The 18,730-nt window shown below is 56.9% G+C and overlaps 1 protein-coding gene across 3 annotated transcripts in view; it reads left to right on the top strand.

The window, feature by feature from the left end:
* PXDN (peroxidasin) overlaps positions 1–18,730 on the top strand; it is a 67,444-nt gene that overhangs the window by 17,646 nt on the left and 31,068 nt on the right. For 2 of the 3 annotated variants that reach the window (XR_011484901.1, XM_020900020.2), the window contains exons 2-4: positions 10,049–10,120; positions 10,980–11,051; positions 16,591–16,662. Coding sequence is in view for 2 of the 3 variants with exons in the window: in XM_020900020.2 (XP_020755679.2) it covers positions 10,049–10,120; positions 10,980–11,051; positions 16,591–16,662 (216 nt within the window). In the remaining variant the exon portion in view is untranslated. The remainder of the gene's footprint in view (positions 1–10,048; positions 10,121–10,979; positions 11,052–16,590; positions 16,663–18,730) is intronic. The other variant, XM_070459141.1, reaches the window with a different exon arrangement.

Raw genomic sequence — 18,730 nt, 5'->3', positions numbered from 1 at the left:
ACGATGGATCCGTTTACTTTGCTGAACTTAAAGGCGCGTCTGGCTGTCTCTGTGGGAATAGCCTCACCCGTTCATGTGTGTCGTTCACGCTTGTCGTAGCCAGCGGGCTGCGTCTCACGCCCGGGTGCCTGTGCTGGCTAGTGTCCTGCCTGGGACACAGTTCCCAGATGCTGGTCAAGTGTTACCCTAGAGGCTTCTCTGAAAATGCTTTTAGAGGAGATGGATATGTACGTCAGGACCTTGGAGAGACCTGGAGTGCCCTCCACGGTGCAGGGAGGCCTCCTCCCGAGAACTGAAGCACTTCGGGGAAGAGAAGCAAGCTGGGCCTTGGGGCAGACAGTGGCCCTTCCCTGCGCGTCCAGCCCACCAGCCTGCCTGCAGATTGTGGACCCGCCAGTCTCAGTCCACAATAAGTGTGCCCTTAGTGGTGATCAGTCCCGGTCTCTCTCCACACACACACACACAGTCCTGGTCTCTCTACACACACACGCACGGTCCTGGTCTCTCTACACACACACACGCACGGTCCTGGTCTCTCTACACACACACACACACACACGCACAGTCCTGGTCTCTCTACACACACACACACACGGTCCTGGTCTCTCTACACACACACACACACACACGCACAGTCCTGGTCTCTCTACACACACACACACACAGTCCTGGTCTCTCTACACACACACACACACACACACACACACACACAGATGGTGGACCCGGTCTCTCTACACTCACACACACACACACACACACACGCACGGTCCTGGTCTCTCTACACACACGCACACACACACACACGCACAGTCCTGGTCTCTCTACACACACACACACACACACTCACACTCACCCTCTCTGAGGGCTTCAGGCTGCATTGCTGGGGGCTGGCAGGCTGGGCCAGGGAGGAGGGTCTCAGGGACACGTGGTCAGTGTGGAGGATGAGGCCTGGGGCCCTCCTGGGCTGCCCGGCTGGGCTGTGTGACGGTTTCAGGCCGGTGAGCTCCCTTCTCTGTGCCTCTCCTCTCAGTGTGAGATGCAGGCTCCCGCACGAGCGGTAGACGTGGCCAGTCCCTGTCTGCGGGCGTCCTGTGGCCTGTCCCCCCCGCCCCATCATGTCAGCGGCCAGTCTCCAGCTTTGCTGGCCCCACACTCATGGGAGCAGTGTGGTCACCTTACTCAGTGAGGAGCAAACCGCGGACCGGAGAGGTCAAGGTTTGGTCCAGCAGAGAGCAGGGCGGAGATTCAGACTGGACGCCTGTGCTTTCCCTGCGCAGTGTCCCCGCCTGCTGCCCGACTGGGACACCGGGGGACGCCTGAGCCTGGCTGTTGGGGCCTCTGGGGCTGTTGGAGGCGTGTCCGTGGACACCCGTGTGCACACCTGCTCACAGACCCCACTGTCTCCCACACGAGGCCTGGATGAGCCCTGGACGGGGCTCCTCAGGGGGCTGAAACCACACAGCCCAGCCACAGCCCAGGAGGGCCCCGAGACCTGCACCCAGCCCCGCAGGCCTGAGCCGGAAGCTCGAGACCCTGCAGGGCGCCATGGCGAGTTCCTCCCGCCCCTGTTTCTGCGGCAGGAGGACCGTCCGCCCCCAGCAGAGTGGAGCCTGCTTCCCACGCCTGGGCGGAGCTGGCGCGGCTCTGTTGGGAACCCGGCTTGCGCTCTGCTCGCTGGGCTGTTCCTAATCAGGAGGACGTTGGGCCGCCGTGTTTGCTCCGAGTCGCTGAGCTGGGCAGCCCGGATTTCACGGTCCTGCAGCCGCTGCTCCGGCGCGCCGTGTGCCGGGGAGACAGGGGCGGGGGTGCTTCCCCTCATCACACGCTGTCCTTGGCTTCACCCTGCTCAGGGGGCTTCCTGGGACGCGACGACACGGCCCTGGGAAAGTCTCTGGTAGATGGCGCCGGCCAGTTTGGGTCTGGAAAACAGGAGAAATACTGATTTCATTTTTAAACAGCCATGGGAGAAGCTTGGGCGTTTTTCCAGAGGACTGATGTGTGTGAATCAGCAGACGTGTTCTGTTCCTTTGTGAGGTGGTGGGGGGTTAGGGTGGGGTTGTTAGAATTTGCGTTTGCATGAGGCCTGAGAACAGGTCTCGACAGTGAGGCCCCAGGATGGTTCATCTCCTGGGCCGTCACTACACACTCCAGACCCCGCGCCCGTGGCTGGCCTGCACTTTTAGTGTCTTGTGAACCTTGGATTGCACATTTTTTAAAAATAAATTGATTGATTTGTTTTTGGCCGTGCTGGGTCTTTAGTTGCGGTGTGCGGACTTCTCGCTGCGATGGCGTCTTTCCTTGTGGAGCGCAGTGTCCAGGGCGTCCTGGCTTCAGCGTTTGCGTCTCCCAGAATCTGGAGCGCAGGCACAGGAGTCCTGGCGCACAGGCTTAGTCGCCGCGTGGCACGCGGGCTTCTCCCAACAGGGACTGAACTCGTGTCTCCTGCGTTGGCAAGGGGACTCTTCACCACTGAGCCACCAGCGAGGCCTCTTGCATTTTTTCAAATGGTTGAAAACAGTCAGAGGAGTGATGTTTCCCGATGTCGTAGTTGCAGACCCTGCTGCGTGAACACGGGTGTGCGCTATCAGACCAGGCCCTTAGCTTCGGCTCCGCCCTCGGCTGTGTGGCTGAGCGTAGGGGTCGCCATGGAGACCACGTGGGCCTACACCCAAGCATCTTTCTGCCTGGCCTCTCGGGGGACAGTCAGGCACACCCGTCCTGTGGGGCCTGGCCGTGGAAGTGCCGGGCGTGGGCTCTGCAAGGGGCAGCTGGGGGCCCTGCTCTGCCCGGAGGAGGCAGGCGCGCCTCCATCCAGGGCCTCCCCGCGTCCCGGGGCTGGAGGGGCTTGGTCTGGGCTGGGGTTGGTCCGCGCGCGTGCTCACTGGGGGCCTGGTGCCGGTGACACCACGGAGACTCGTAACAAATGACAGAACCATCTGAGTGCAGAGGCAAGCCTGAAGATGGAGCTGGTCCAAATCTGAACCGTGAACTCCCTGCCGGCTCCGGGCGGCTGTGGAGCTGGAGTGCCCGCTCTCTCGGACTCTTGTTTTTAGTTGCCGAGGGCTGTTCCCAGAGGCCCCGTCTCTAGAACCGCCCTGGGTCGTCAGGATCGGTGGTATTTTGAGGGTGACGGAGGGGCCTGCTGCCCCTGTGGTCCTCGCAGGCCAACGGGTGGAGACTGGGGCTCTCCCCACAGTGTGGGCGCTCCTCTCCCCCCGGTTTGCTGAGATGCTCTCAGCTCCTCCTGCCTGCTCGTTTCAGCTGCTGGGAGGCTGAGGCCAGACCAGTACAAGCACGTTTCTGTGTGTCCTTTCTGTGAATGAACCAGCACCTCGGTTGCTTTCCCAAAGTCAGTCTTCTTTTGAAGTAGTTTCCTGTCCTGTGCTTTGAATCATTCTCTCAGTGTTTTTCAGAAATCTCAGTCAGAAAAAAACCGTGGATTTTTGCCTTGCTCTGTGTTCATAGATGTTACCCGGTGAACCAAACTTGGTGGGATTGATCAGTTTTCTCAGGAGTTGACCTGATTCGGGTCCCGCCTTCAGGACGCTGAGCTGGAGGGGCAGGCGCAGCTGGGTGGGGACCCTGCCTCAAGCAGGGCATCTGTCTCCTTGTTGAAGGGGCTGCCGTCTCGTCAGAGCTCCGAGCCCCGTGTTAGCCTAGCGTCCTCGGGTGGGAGGCCCTGCAGGAGGACCTGTCCGCCAGGAGGCGGTGGCGGCTCGGGGTCCATCCTGAGTCCTTCCAGGAGGCCGTCCGTCCGTCAGCAGAGCTGAGGGAGCCCCCCCACCCCACTGCTCCCCGAGCTAGTTCTGTACCCATGAGCTGAGAGAGGGGCCCTTGTCTCCTGAGCTTAAATTCTGGACGGGGAGACAACAGAGATGGGACTCAGCAAGCCGCGTCCCGCATGTGTGTCCTGCCCCCGTCCATGCGGCCTTTTCCTGGGAGCTGAGGTTCCAGATGGAGAGCGGACGCGGCGGGAAACTCAGAGCTCTTCCTGCGGACGGAGGGGCCTGCCCTGGTCACCCCCGGGGGCCTGCACGTTGCCCACCCCTGGGAGGGCTCCAGGGGGCCATTCCCTGGGTGACAGTCGGCAGAGACCCCAACGCCTGCCCTCCTGGCGGGAAGCACCAGCCCTCGGGGGGGAATAATTCCACTGGGGCCACGCCCCCTTGCCCCACGGGTTCTGTTGGGGAAGGGCCTGCATGTCCTCCGGTGGCCTGGACACGCCCCGCCGTCTGCACAGCTGACCCCGCGAGGCCTCTGTCCCCCAGAAACACCGGCGCTGTCCCCGCACAGACACTGCTCCCACGTCAGACAAGGCTCTCTGTGTTTTGCAGAAGTCCGCATGGCAGGGGGAGGAAGGAGCAGATCCAGCAGCCTGGCCTTTTGCCCTGCTGGCTGGACACCCCCAGCCTCTGTGACTGAGCCCTTCCACTTCAGGGTCAGCCGTGGGTCACCTTGTACCACGGCCAGAGGGACGAGGGTGGGCGCCTGGTTAGCCAGGACTCCCCGGCCTGGGACGGCTCCATCTCTGAGAGTGAAGCGGGTTTTAACAAGTGTGGGGCTGAGACGTGTGTCCTGGGTGCTTGGGAGGGACCGCCCATCTCATGGCGCAGGGGACACTGAACCGCCCCATGTCCGCGCGTGCCCTGGTCCCGCAGAGATGGCGTGTTCAGCACCCCTCTCCAGCAGGATGGTCCCCTGTGACGGGCGCAAGTGTCCCTTCCGCCCCTACCACCCTTCTCAACGCTTGTCTGCCTGCAGCCTTTGCCCCAGACCCGCGTGAGCTCCACCCGCAGACGCTGCTTCTTCCTGTGCTGACCTGCACTGCTGTTTTTGTTGATTGGTTTATTTTACTTGGTTGATTGTTTTTTTGGCTGTGCTGCAAGGCTTGTGGGAGCTTAGCTCCCAGACCAGGGATAGAACCTGTTTCCTCAACAGTAAAAGCCAGAGTCTTAACCACTGGACCACCAGGGGATCCCCTTTGTGCTTTTACGTTTGAGTAATTTAGGTACAGAAGGAGAGTGGGTGCCTGTTGCACCTGTCGGTGATACACTTCTGCGGGGATTAGCGAGCCCTTGACACGGATCTGGTCCGGGGAGACGTCTAAGGCCAGGAGCACGCGCTTGGGTACACAGGGTAGAGCTTTGGGACTGCTTCCCCGGCCACGCACGGAACCCTGCGTCCCCGGCCACGCCCCGATCCCTGCGTCCCTGGCCACGCACGGAACCCTGCTTCCCCGGCCACGCCGCGATTCCTGTGTCCCCGGTCAGGCATCAAGCCCTGCGTTCCCGGCCACGCACTGAGCCCTGCGTCCCCAGCCACACACCAGATCCTGCTGCCGTGTCCAGGGCCAGGGGCGCGCCCGTGCAGAGGCTGGGAACCTGTGCTTGGAGGGTACACCTGCCGCCACAGTCCACAGGCCGCCCTGACCTTCTCCTGCCAGGTGCTGCCCTCCCCCGCTCTGGGGGTCCCCCCTCCCGCCCCCGGTGGTGCCGCTGCCCTCAGCCGCCTGGTCCCCAGGCTCCTGGGGCCCTGGCTGCTCCGCGTCCTGCTGGGGGCAGAACCCAGGTCTGGACCCTGAGGGCTCCCGAGACACTGGGTGGACTCTGAGGCCGGGCTCCCATGGCACACAGGGTGTGCGGGTCCTGAGTGTTGGTGGAGTGACGGGCGCTTAGCAAATGCGTGGATGTCACCTGTCAGGATGCGTGTTTATCCTTCAGCGTAGCAGCTCCTCCTCTAGGAGTCAGCCCTATGAAGACATCAATGATGACTTGAGTCTGTGAGCCTGTCGGGAAGCGATGGGCCAGTCATGAAGGGATGGGTCAGTGGGAAGCGATGGGTCAGCGGGAACTGATGGGTCAGTGGGAAGCGATGGGTCAGTGGGAAGGGATGGGTCAGTGGGAAGTGAGTCAGTGGGGACGGATGGGTCAGTGGGGACCGATGGGTCGGTGGGGACAGATGGGTTGGTGGGGACGGATGGGTCAGTGGGAAGCGATGGGTCAGTGGGAAGGGATGGGTCAGTGGGAAGTGAGTCAGTGGGGACCGATGGGCCGGTGGGGACTGATGGGTCGGTGGGGACCAGTAGGTCCGTGTGTTGCTGGGGACAGCTCAGAGTTGGGGAGGGAGGAGGGGGTGCTGGGCACAGGTTGCGGTCACTCCCTGAAAGGGCGTGGGGGTGTGTCCAGAGCACGTCCAGAGCTCTGAGGTTTGTCCCTTGAAGAAAAGCGTGTTCTCAGCGAGCAGCCTTCTGGGCAAGAAAGGCAGGGAGGTGGACACACGTTCTTGCTTGTGTCTTCACAAAGGATCGGTGGGAGGCTGAGGAAGCGCAGTCTCCGCCAGGGGAGGAGGTGAGCTGTGTGAAGGGGCAGGGTCGGGACGCACCGCCTCTGATGGTTAACACCGTCACCCTTTCTGTGATGGAGAAGACGGAAACAGGCATTAACGCTGGCTGCAGGGCTACCTTGGTGGCCCAGTGGGTCAGGATCCCGCTGCCAGGGCGGGGAACCCGGGGCTGATCGCTGGTCTGGGGAGACTCCACGTGCTGCCGACAGCCACGTCCACCACGGCTCAGCTCCTGGAGCCCCGGTGCCCGCCTGCGGGACTGCAGAGCCTCGCCCCCGCTACTGAAGCCGAGCCCCTCAACAGGAGACGCCCCGACGCAGGAAGCCCCAGCTCCAAACCAGAGAGAGCCCCAGCTCCCCACAGCTGGAGACGGCCTGCACCCGTCGCGGCCAAGACTGAACAGCTAAATTGATCAGTTAGAGACAGTAAAGCTGGTTATGCGATGCACCGGGAGCGGCTGCCCTGCACAGTCCTCTTACGGGGCTGTGGCTGCAGGCCTGGTCGGGCGGCTAAACGTGGCCTGGGCCTCAGGAGGGCTGCGGGCTGCGGGCAGGGTGGGCCTGGTGGGCTGGGCAGTCGTGGACGAGTCGGATCCCAGGTCTGGTTCGCAGACTCGGCCGGGCCCTCGGGGCTCAGATCGGAGGAGTCGGGTCTGGCCAAGTGTCCACGGCGGAGGAGGTAGAATCTGTGCTGTAACTTCTCTGGAGGATGCTGGGCCCTCCTGACACTGCCCTGGGATCAGGGCCTGGGGCAGGGCTGCCAAAGGACCGCGCTGAGCTTCTGGCGGACGGAACCAGGTGACGGCAAGAGGAACATGGGAACCTCGGGGACGGCTGGGGTCCTGGGGAGCTGCTCCGGTCTGCCCCAGCTGCTCCCCAGGGAGCCGCCCGTGCTGGTCTGAGCATGAGTGTGAGTTACCATTTATTAAAGCGCAAGGCTGTCTGTGCAGTGGAAGGGGGCTCCTGGGGAGCGTGTCAGTGGTGACAGGGTCATCACGGAGCCTGAGCCCGGGAGCAGGTCTGTGCTGACCGTGGTTGCCTGGGTCCTGAGCACTTGACCCAAAATCAGGGAACTGGACACCTGCAGGCAGTGCGTTTCACCCACTGCCCAGCATGGACACAGGCGATTTCAGGGATTCAACCACTTTGCCAGAAGGCTCTTATCCCGCTGTGAACTAGAACCGCTTCTGTAATCAGTTACAGCTATAGAACTGAACTGATTAGATTCCTGCAAAGATTATGAGTGCTGGACGGGCTCGGCCAGTATCACAGGAGAGCTGCCCCAGAGCCCCTGTGAGTCCTTGTGGCCGTCCTAACGAGCACCCGTGAAGGGGAGGAACAGGGCTTAGACTGGAGCCTTCTCTTGCTGTCCCAGAGACGTGCACCCAAGGTCAAGGCTGGCCCATCTGCGGCCCTGGAGGGGCCCTGAGCCAGGCCCCCGGTGCTGGAGGTCCGCCGCAGTCCTTGGCCTTCCCCGAGCCGGTCTGCAAGGACACCAGCTGCCTTGGAGCAGGGCCACCTCAGTGACCTCACTTTAACTTGGTCACCCCTGTAAGGACGCCTTCTCCAAATAAGGTCAAGTCTCAGGCCCCGGGAGTCTGGCGTCAACATGTGAATTTTGGGGGACACGATCCAAGCCTTAATAATCCCTGTTGGACTGTGATGGAAGAGGTGAAACCAGTGAGTAAGGAATTTTCATGTTTCTGAGACTCTTGGGTAAAGAAAGCGGTCTTTGTGTCTCATTTCCAGGGACTCGCATGCTTGTTCATTGATGGATTTTTAGTTCAGGCTGGAGAAGGGTGGGAACAGGCGGCTTAGCGGACCTGCTGTCCCTCACAGGCCCCAGGCCCAGCCCCGGCCGCTCTGCGTTGGCGTCTGCTGCGCCCGCCGGCTCCCGCCTGGGGCCATGATCTCTCGGGTCCTCGGTCTAGCCTCTGTTCTACTCGTGCGTTTACTTCACATGCCGAGAGTACGTGTGAAATAGCCTCGTTTCCGGTTCACTCGCTGAGTGAGCTCTGTGACTCTGTGTTGGGGCCAGACCCCTTCCTAGAGGAGCCAGTTCCAGCTTGGAAGTTGCAGTAGGAACTGTGAGTCTCCACGCCCGCCCGCGGGCGACTCCCTTCTCCAGTCCCTGCAAATCGGTCCTGTTGGTTGTCTGAACACTGAGACCTGAGCATTCCCATGGGCTGGTGAGGGTGGGTGGATGGGTCTAAAGAGACCTCTTATCTATCCAGCTGAGCTATTTAAGATCCTACAAGATGATGCTGTTCAAGCGCTGCAGTCAGTATGTCAGCAAATTTGGAAAACTCAGCAGTGGCCACGGGACTGGAAAAGGACTGGGAAAGGTCTGTTTTCATTCCAGTCCCAAGGAAAGGCAATGCCAAAGAATGTTCAAATTTCCGTACAGTTGCACTCATTTCACATGCTGGCAAGATTATGCTCAACATCCTTCAAGCTACCTATGGCTGGTTCGTGTTATGTATGGCAAAAACCAACACAATATTGTAAAGCAGTTATCTTAAATTTAAATAAAATCCTTCAAGCCAGGCTTCATGAACTGAGAACTTCCAGATGTATGGTTGGGTTAAGAAAAGGCAGAAGAATCAGAGATCAAATTGCCAACATTCGCTGGATCATAGAGAAAGCAAGGTAATTCCAAAAAAAGTCTGCTTCATTGACTGCATGAAAGCCTTTGACTGTGTAGATCACAGCAAACTGTGGAAGATTCTTAAAGAGATGCGAATACCAGACCACCTTACCTGACTCCTGAGAAACCTGTATGCAGGTCAAGAAGCAGCAGTTAGAGCCTTCCATGAAGCAACAGATTGGTTCAGAATTGGGAGAGGAGTACAACAAGGCTGTGTATTGTCACCCTGTTTATTTAACTTGTATGCAGAGTACATCTTGCGAGGTACCAGGCTCACAAACTCACAAGCTGAAACAAGATTGCATGAAATTAAGATGCTTGCTCCTTGAAAGCTATGACAAATCTCGACAGCATATTAGAAAGCAAAGACATCACTTTGCTGACAAAGGTCCATACAGTCAAAGCTATGGTTTTTCCAGTGGTCATGTATGGATGTGAGAGTTGGACTATAAAGGAGGCTGAGTGCCAAAGAATTGAGCTTTTGAACTGTGGTGTTGGAGAAGACTCTTGAGAGTCCCTTGGACTGCAAGGAGATCCAACCAGTCCATCCTAAAGGAGATCAGTCCTGGGTGTTCATTGAGGACTGATGCTGAAGCTGAAGCTCCAGTACTTTGGCCACCTGATTCGAAGAGCCAACTCACCGGAAAAGACCCTGATGCTGGGAAAAATTGACGGCATAAGGAGAAGAGAACAGTATCACTGACTCAATGGACATGAATTTCAGTGACCTCCAAGAGATGGTGAAGTAAGGGAAGTCTGCTGTGCTGCAGTCCATGGGGTCGCAAAGAGACGGACACGACTTAACAGCTGAGCGCCAACATCTCCCTGCAGTTACCTTTTAAACAAACTGTAATGTGAGCAGGTCCACCTGTTATTCAGACAAATATTTGTGTCTTTATCAGCCTTTTCCCAGAGCTGATTCAGCCAAGGATTGAATTGGGAGATTTAATTTCTTAAATGCCTTATCACTGTTTGGAAACTGAATGTTTAAAGATGACACAGAACTAGTGACAATGGCAGATTTCTCTCTGTAAATAATCCATTTCTCGTTTCTTCACAGGGATCTTCGCTTTAACAGAATCAGAGAGATCCAGCCGGGGGCCTTCAGGGGGCTGAGAAACCTGAACACATTGTAAGTCCAGACATTGTCCCGGGAACTGGTAGAAAAAGATGCGAAGACTATAGCCGCTTTCCCCTGTGGGCAGATCCCAAGTGCTTGGGGTCCCCCATCACCTGTGGAGGGAGGGCGGGCGTGGCTGAGCGGGAGAGGCCGAGCCTGCCAGAGGGGTTTGCACACGGAGGTGTCTGTGGGTCCAGACTGGTGGCCTTCGTCCCTGTCTTCCCGACCGACAGCTGTGAACCTGTCCACAGCTGTGCTGGCCACGCCTCCCTGGCAAGCTCACAGGGACCGCCCTCCCCCCTGCCCCTGATCCCCTGTGGGCCCCAGCGGGGGTGGGTGCCATCCGTCCGTGTCCCGGTGTTTAGACCCCTGGGGGGGACAGGGATGGGGCCCGACTCCAGGCCACCGCGGGCTGTGCTGAGCACCGTGGGAGGGGGTTCTGGCTCTCCCCCAGAGGTGACTGGTGCATGCAGGGCGGCGTGCTGGGCCTCGGGGCTGTGAGCCTGGTGGGGGCAGGTGTGGCTCTGCCCCTCACTGTGAAAAGGCTCCCTGGAGAGAGACCCCCTTGAGGAAGCCCTGCACCTCCACGGGGGCCTCCCAGCTGGCTGGGGGTGGGGGACGGGAGAAACGCAGAGAGGGCGCGCCCTCTTTGTTCAGGAGTGAGGGAGCCACCCATGTGTGCGGGCGTGGACGCCGTCCTGATGCAGCCACACCGTGCTTGGTTGTGTCGGTCTGCATTTAGCGAGTGTCAGTATTAAGGTCTGTGGCTTAATCCTCGTGTGACCTTCTCCAGGGCAGTGGAGATGACCTCCGCAAGACAATTCAGAAGTGTCGTTGTTTGTGAAATTCTTACTGGAACGTTTTTTCACAGGCTTCTCAACAATAATCAGATCAAGAGCATACCCAGTGGGTCATTTGAAGACTTGGAGAATCTGAAATACCTGTAAGTAGTGACCAGTTTTCTACACCAGAGTCTGCTGTCTGTATTTGGACTGTTTAATCATTGAGCAAAATTCCGTATTGTTATGAATTATTGCAAATACATTCAAGTGAAAAAGAGGTTTTGTTTTCAGAAGGTGAGTGAAATTTTGGCTGGAATTTTTTAAGTGAGTTGTTACAGGGTCAGGTGCTGCTCTGTGTGAATTCTAGTGTCTTATCTGCTAAGCCTTAAGTAAATCGGTTGGACACAATTAAAAACTGCAGTTCTGAAAATCACTGTCTGGTAGCGGTAACCCCTGTGGAGGCGTGCAGCAGCTGCGAGGAGCAGCTGACGCGTGTTCTCTGGGTCTGCGCTTTCAGGGCAGTTTTGGGTTGTCTTCAGCTGTGGGCTGATGGAACCTGGAAATGACGAAGCCCTTTGGAATGTCACTAATTCGTGAATAACTTTCCCATCTTTGCCGAGTGATTTCGTCTCTTATTTTTGTGTAAAGTTTATTTCCCTTTTAAGAATTGATTTGAATTAATGAGTTTATTAGCATTGAAAACATTTGCTTGTTGAAGTCAGTTTTGCAGTTAGAAAATGACTCACTTGGTTCAGTACTTTCACAGGCACTTTTTCTGAAGTTGAAAACTTTAAAAAAACCCTGGGCACATTGCTGGTTCTAACAGATGAGAAGTGAGTGTCATGTGCTTTGAGGAAATTATTCTCAGTTTTACGACTTTAGATAACTGTTCAGCTAGAGTCATTTTAATGAGGGATTTATGTCAGTGATTTTGGGAAAACGTGTAATTCGTGTGAACCTGTGTGTCTTTGGCCCTGTTAAGTTTAGATGAGAGGGTGCTGGTGATCAAGAGGTAACATTAATTCTTTATTAAATGCATTTTCTCCACAAAACTTCTTAAAGTGTTGTGTTTACACAGTTTCCTCTCGCTTTAGTGGCAGCATGTTAATTTTTCATTACCAGGGTTCACACTAAGCCTTGTTGCTCATTTTTAAAATGAGGGATAGTCCTCCTATTTATCTTGAGTTTTCATCTGCTTACTTATGTTTTGGTTTTTTATTTTAAAGCAGTGTAATATCCTGAAGGGGCTTCCCTGGTAGCTCAGCTGGTAAAGAATTCGCCTACAATGCAGGAGACGCTGGTTTGATTCCTGGGTCGGGAAGATCCCCTGGAGAAGGGTTAGGCTACCCATTCCAGTTGGGCTTACCTGGTGACTCAGACGGTAAAGAATCCTCTTGCAATGCGGGAGACTCGGGTTCGATCCCTGGGTGGGGAAGATCCCCTAGAGTAGGGCATGCTACCCACTCCAGTATCCTTCCTGGAGAATCCCCATGGACCGAGGAGCCTGGTGGGCTGCAGTCCGTGGGGTCGCAGAAAGTCAGACACGACTGAGTGACTCAGCCCAGCACAGCACAAGCTCCAGAAGAAAGCAGAGGCAGAGTCCATTAACTGATCGCCAGTATTTGCAGTGTGTGTACAAGTTTAGTCTTTTTTATTTTTTAATTTTTAAACTTTTGGGGGCTTGAATTACCCAAGAGCACCTTATTATTTACTCTCTGAATAAGTTTCCTATTAAGCAGTTTGGGACACTCCATTTTTCACTTAAGATAATTATTAGAAATAATATTTTTAATCCTTGTCTGTTGGCAGGATTCCTCCTCAGGTGTCCACGTGCCAGCCTTTCCCCGTCTCCAGCCCAAGGGCATCTGAGCTGCCCACAGCGGCAGGTCCCGGGGTCCCCAGGGGTGGACTGAGTGGTGTTTGGCGGTAATGGGAGGAGGTGGTGGGAAGGGGTCCTGTGAACCCACCGTCCAGCTCCTGGGGTTCCTACCTCCTCCCCCAACTCCCTGGACCTCATCACTAGGGTCCATCTTGACAGGCACTGATCTAGGAAACTGGGCAACATGCAGTGTGAATGTTTAAGAAGCTTTCGGAATTCATTATTTCATCCTTAGTTCAGTTCAGTCACTCAGTCGTGTCCGACTCTTTGTGACCCCATGAACCGCAGCACACCAGGCCTCCCTGTCCATCACCAACTCCCGGAGTCCACCCAAACCCACATCCATTGAGTCGGTGATGCCATCCAACCATCTCATCCTCTGTCGTCCCCTTCTCCTCCCGCCCTCAATCTTTCCCAGCATCAGGGTCTTTTCAAATGAGTCAGCTTTTCGCATCAGGTGGCCAAAGTACTGGAGTTTCAGCTTCAACATCAGTCCTTCCAATGAACACCCAGGACTGATCTCCTTTAGGATGGACTGGTTGGATCTCCTTGCAGTCCAAGGGACTCTGAAGAGTCTTTTCCAACACCACACTTCAAAAGCATCAATTCTTCGGTGCTCAGCTTTCTTTATAGTCCAACTCTCACATCCATATGTGACCACTGGAAAAACCATAGCCTTGACTAGATGGACCTTTGTTGGCAAAGTAATGTCTCTGCTTTTTAATATGCTGTCTAGGTTGCTCATAACTTTCCTTCCAAGGAGTAAGCGTCTTAATTTCATGGCTGCAGTCACCATCTGCAGTGATTTTGGAGCCCAAAAAAGTAAAATCTGCCACTGTTTCCACTGTTTCCCCATCTATTTCCCATGAGGTGATGGGACCAGATGGCATGATCTTAGTTTTCTGAATGTTGAGCTTTAAGCCAACTTTTTCACTCTCCTCTTTCACTTTCATCAAGAGGCTTTTTAGTTCTTCTTCACTTTCTGCTATAAGGGTGATGTCATCTGCATATCTGAGGTTATTGATATTTCTCCCAGCAATCTTGATTCCAGCTTGTGCTTCCTCCAGCCCAGCGTTTCTCATGATGTACTCTGCATAGAAGTACATATTTCATCCTTGGTGTTTATTTAATTGGTGAGTGTTCCTTACCTGCTGGAACTCCAGTGACTTCTGGGTAAGGAATAAAGCTTCCCCTGCACTAAGATTTCCTCCTGATGAAATGCACCCTTGAGATAGAACTCATAATCAAAGGGAACTTTGTGATGAAGTAGAGAATTGCTTATGGTTTCTTATTAGCTCATGATCAATACCCAGTTATTCTTGGGAAAAATGGATTATCCCTGATGTCTTTACCAACATGCAGTGGTTCAGCTGTTGCTCATGTTCTTTGAAAGGATTTCTTTACTCTCATCTTTTTGAAGTTCATGCAAGGTGATGTCCATGTTGACATTTTGCTTTGCTTTTCATTTGTTTTTAAGAAGTGGGTGCAGAAACCTCCCTTCAGACTTAGAGGAGAAATCACTCAGACCTACCTAGACAGGAGTCACCTTGTGTGGGGCTGTGATCCAGAGCTTCTGAGTGTTTGTGGAATTCCAGTGATTGACCCGGGAAGACCGCAGTCCCCAGCTTTTTTGGCACTAGGGACCGGTTTTGTGGAAGACAGTATTTACTCGGATAGGGGTGGGGGTTGTTTCAGGAATGATTCAAGTGCGTCACGTTTATCGTGCAGCTTATTTCGATTATTATTGCGTCAGCTCCACCCCAGATCATCAGACATCTGATCGCAGAGCTTGGGGCCCCGGCTGTAAGGCGCTGCTGTTCCCTCCGTTTTGCACAGGAAGAAACAGGCAGAGAAGCCTGTTCTTATTTAAGAATCAGCGTTCCGTGGCAGCCCGGGGATTCAAGTCCCCAACCCGGAGAAGCCAGGTCCTGCCAGGCCCTGCTGGCACCAGGCCTCCGATTCGGGGCCTTCTAGCTGGTTTAGGTTCAGGCTTGCAGCTCCTTCTGACATGGCCTCCGCAGATGGGTGCCCAGTGGGCGGGGGGGGTGGGGCGGGGGGGGGCGCCTGGGAGGACTGCAGCCCCAGTCCCGCTGGATTCCCCGCACAGACACCATTCAAGGGGAGCACGTCCTGGGAGTGAAGGACTGAGCCAGAGCGGCGCTGCTCACCAGGCGGGCGGGCAGGCGGCAGCCCAGCCACGGAGTGTGCGGAGCAGGGCCTGCCGAGTCACTCTGCAGGGAAGTGTGGGGTTTGATCCTCCGTCAGGGAGACTGCGGAGCGGGGCCTGCCGAGTCACTCTGCAAGGAAGTGTGGGGTTTGATCGTCCGTCAGGGAGACTGCAGAGCGGGGCCTGCCGAGTCACTCTGCAGGGAAGTGTGGGGTTTGATCGTTCGTCAGGAGAGTGCAGAGCGGGGCCTGCCGAGTCACTCTGCAAGGAAGTGTGGGGTTTGATCGTCAGGGAGACTGCAGAGCGGGGCCTGCCGAGTCACTCTGCAGGGAAGTGGGGGGTTTGATCGTCCGTCAGGGAGACTGCAGAGTGGGGCCTGCCGAGTCACTCTGCAGGGAAGTGTGGGGTTTGATCGTCCGTCAGGGAGACTGCAGAGCGGGGCCTGCCGAGTCACTCTGCAGGGAAGTGGGGGGTTTGATCGTCCGTCTACCCGCAGCAGCAGTGGAGGGGTGCCCGGGACAGGTGTCTCCATGCCTGCATTTAGGTGGCCGCGGTAGACACGTGTGTCCTGAGGTCCTGGGCAGACGGGCAGACTCAGCACACATGGGTTTGCAGGGTGGGGAATCGGATGCTTTGGTGTGAATGTCTTCATCCTCAATGAGCCCCTTCTGGAGCTGGCAGACTCCTGGCAAGGACAGGACAGCACACACTTGAGGCCTTGAGAACCACAAGGGTCGGTTTCCAGGGAGCATGGTGTCAGCCACAGGAGACCATAAGTGAGGTCGTGTGGCCCTGCATTTCGGACACAGATTTGAATCTCACATGATTTTCACGTGTCGCCAAATATTCTTCTTTGAAAATGTTCAGTCATTTAAAAACATAAGAACCGTTCTTAGCCTGCAGGCCATATAGAAATAGGCACCAGCCCGTTGCGTCGCTCTTCCGATTAGCCTTGGTTGCTTCTGTTTTAGAAGAATGGGATTTGAGTGGATGACTGGTCATCCACGAATTTAGTCTTTATAATTTCTATTCCCTAGATTATTTCTGGGCGTTTGAAAGTGGGCTTCCCAGGTGGCTCAGTGGTAAAGGATCCGCCTGCTGATGCAGGAGATGCAGGTTCGATCCCTGGGTTGGGACGATCCCCTGGAGGAGGGCATGGCACCCACCCCAGTATTCTTGCTTGGAGAATGCCATGGACAGAGGAGCCTGGTGGGCTACAGTCCACGGGGTCATGAAGAGTCAGGCAGGACTGAACATGCACGCACACATTTGAAACTGTATCGGTGTCAGTCCCAGAGCCTTACCTTCAGTGCCTTGTACCTGTTTGTCAGGAAATTTTATTTTCTTAAGGCTCTGAAGCATGTGCTCTGTCAGCCGTTCATAACTGCCCGCCAGCAATCCGTGCGTCTGGGGTGTGGTGGCCTGACGTCTCCAGTAGGAGGTTTTCCCTGGATAAGGAGCGAGGAGCCTCCTTGGAGGAGCTCTCCTAACTGTGCAAGCGTTCTGTTTGTGTCCTCACACGGTTGTGAGCTTGGACACTGTCTCCAGGCCCGAGCGGAAGTCTCGTCGCCCTCCGAGTGCCAGCGTGGCGCGTGTTAACTCCGTGTTTCTTGTTGCAGCCTGGCGCGTGCTGACCCCGTGTTTCTTGTTTCAGCTATCTGTACAAGAATGAGATCCAGGCGATTGACCGGCAGGCCTTCAAGGGGCTTGTCTCTCTTGAGCAACTGTAAGTGCCCCCTGTTGTGGCTGTCTTGGACTTCACTTGCCCCTCACCTCTCGCCCGAAGCGCGGGCCCCGTCTGCTGCCTGCACGATGCATGTCTGTGCGGGGGGACACGGGTGTTGCATGCAGACCACAAAGCCGCGGTGCCTCCCTCTGCTCGCGTCCTGGGCCCTGCGTCCCCAGACAAGGGCCAGGAATACCAGCTGACCTCTGCCGCTCCGTGGTCGAGACAGCCTCGCAAACAGGTCTGAGCAGCTGGAGGTCTTTTGGGGAGAAGTGGGGACGAGGAGGCAGTCGTCCTTGTGCAGCATTTCCTGTTTGTGAATCTGCACGTCGAGGCTACTTCCCTCGCTCATGACATCATTATTTTGGAGAAAATAAACTTTCCTCCATGTGTTTCCAGTTAGGGAACACCGGATGCCGTTTCTGGGGCCTCGTATGCAGTCCTGCTCTGCTGTGAAGTCAGCCTGTCCATTTTAAGCAGAGCTCCCGGTTACAGGCGTTTCTCTGACCTGCTTATTCCTTGGCCAGCGCTGGGCTGTCCCTCACTGGGCTGGAATCACCATGTGCCAGGCAGTTTCGTCCCGCGATGCCGCAGTGGAGCAGGATGTTTTTGGTGTTCTGTCGGTTGGCAGGACTCAGAAGCTTCCCCAGAGACCTCGAGGCGGAACTGGGGAGGCCTCACCCAAAGCAGGAGCTTCCTAAGCACACGCTGGGCTCGTGCTTAAATACCTGTTTATTTATTCGGCTGAAAGCTGCTTTCCCGGCCCGCTGTGCTCGGCGTGGACTGGACTGGGGGAGGTTGGCCTGAGGGCTGTGTGCACAGAGGTCAGGCCATTGCAGGGATCTGTGGGCATCTGGAGTGGCGCGGGGGAGGGAGGCTCCCCGGGAGCATGTCCCCGCGTCCCTGTCGATGTGAAGGGGTCGGGGCTGGGCGAGACTTGCTCTCTGGAGGCTCCGGCCTTGGGGTTGAGGGAGTGAGCTGGGTTGTTTTGGAGGAAAACAGAGCCTCAGTCGGGGCAGAACGGGGAGGGAAGGGAGTGGCACCCCCCGCGGCGAGGTCTGAGTGGATGCTTTCAACTAAGGCCCTGGGGACCCCGGGAGGCACTGGGCAGGGGTCTCTGCTGCAGAGACTTGGAGGTAAAGAGACTGCTCGGACCTGGGCCGAGGGAGAAGGGGCATGTCCCCAAGGAGAGCAGGCTCAGGTCCGCCACCCGTGAGTGCCCACCCCTGGGGCTTCCACGTCCTGCGGGAGCTTGTGCTCGGCTAAAGGCGGGGCTGGTGCGGGGTGGGGGCGGGAGGAGGCTGAGGCCCTGTCTGCCCAGCATCTCTGCCCTCTCAGGCGTTGAAGGAGGAGGGCAGGCCGGTGCGAGTGTTTCGACTTTGTTTGAATCGATTGGGGGGGGCCTCACTAATGGGCTGTGTGCACAGGCTCCCCACCCCGCTGCTGGCCTGGGCGAGGCTCGTGGAGGGGGGCCTCACTGATGTGGCCCCCCGCCCCGCTCCTGGGCTGGGCGAGGCCGTGCAGCCGGCGCACACCCAGAACGGGGAACCTCGTGAGGGGCTGCGGCCTGAGGTCCCCGGCTGCCTGGTATCCTTCGGGCTGCTCTCCGCCCCTCCGTTGGAGCCGCCCCGGGCTCTCTGGAGCCTGCAGGCTGGTGTCAGGCACTGAGCCGGGTGGGCCCCCTTCCCTCCCTGGGCCCGTTTCCTCTCTGTCAGGGGGGTGGCCTCGAGGCAGCACCCACATCTGGCCGCCCGCGGGGCCGGCCCGTAGGTTTTTAAACCCAGCATCGGGTTGCAGCTGCTGTGTCGTGCCTTCTCTTCCCCGTTGTCCTCGCCCAGGATTCACCGTGGGCCTGGCTGGCAGGTGGGCCCCCCGATCAGCCCGGCTGGGCTGCCCACACTGACTGCTGGGCGCGCGCATCCTCCGCAGTCAGGACGGAGCTCTCCTCCTGCTGCTGCCCGGCCACCCTGCCCTGAGGCCCCCTCGCAGGCGAGTAGGGCGCTGGGCACAGCCCAGCCCACCAGGCTGCCGGGGGGAGGCGGCCCAGCAGCCTGGCACCGCGCGGTCG

This window comes from Odocoileus virginianus, chromosome 31, assembly GCF_023699985.2.
Source record: "Odocoileus virginianus isolate 20LAN1187 ecotype Illinois chromosome 31, Ovbor_1.2, whole genome shotgun sequence".
Lineage (NCBI taxonomy): Eukaryota > Metazoa > Chordata > Mammalia > Artiodactyla > Cervidae > Odocoileus > Odocoileus virginianus.
This window is presented reverse-complemented; position numbering and strand designations above follow the sequence as displayed.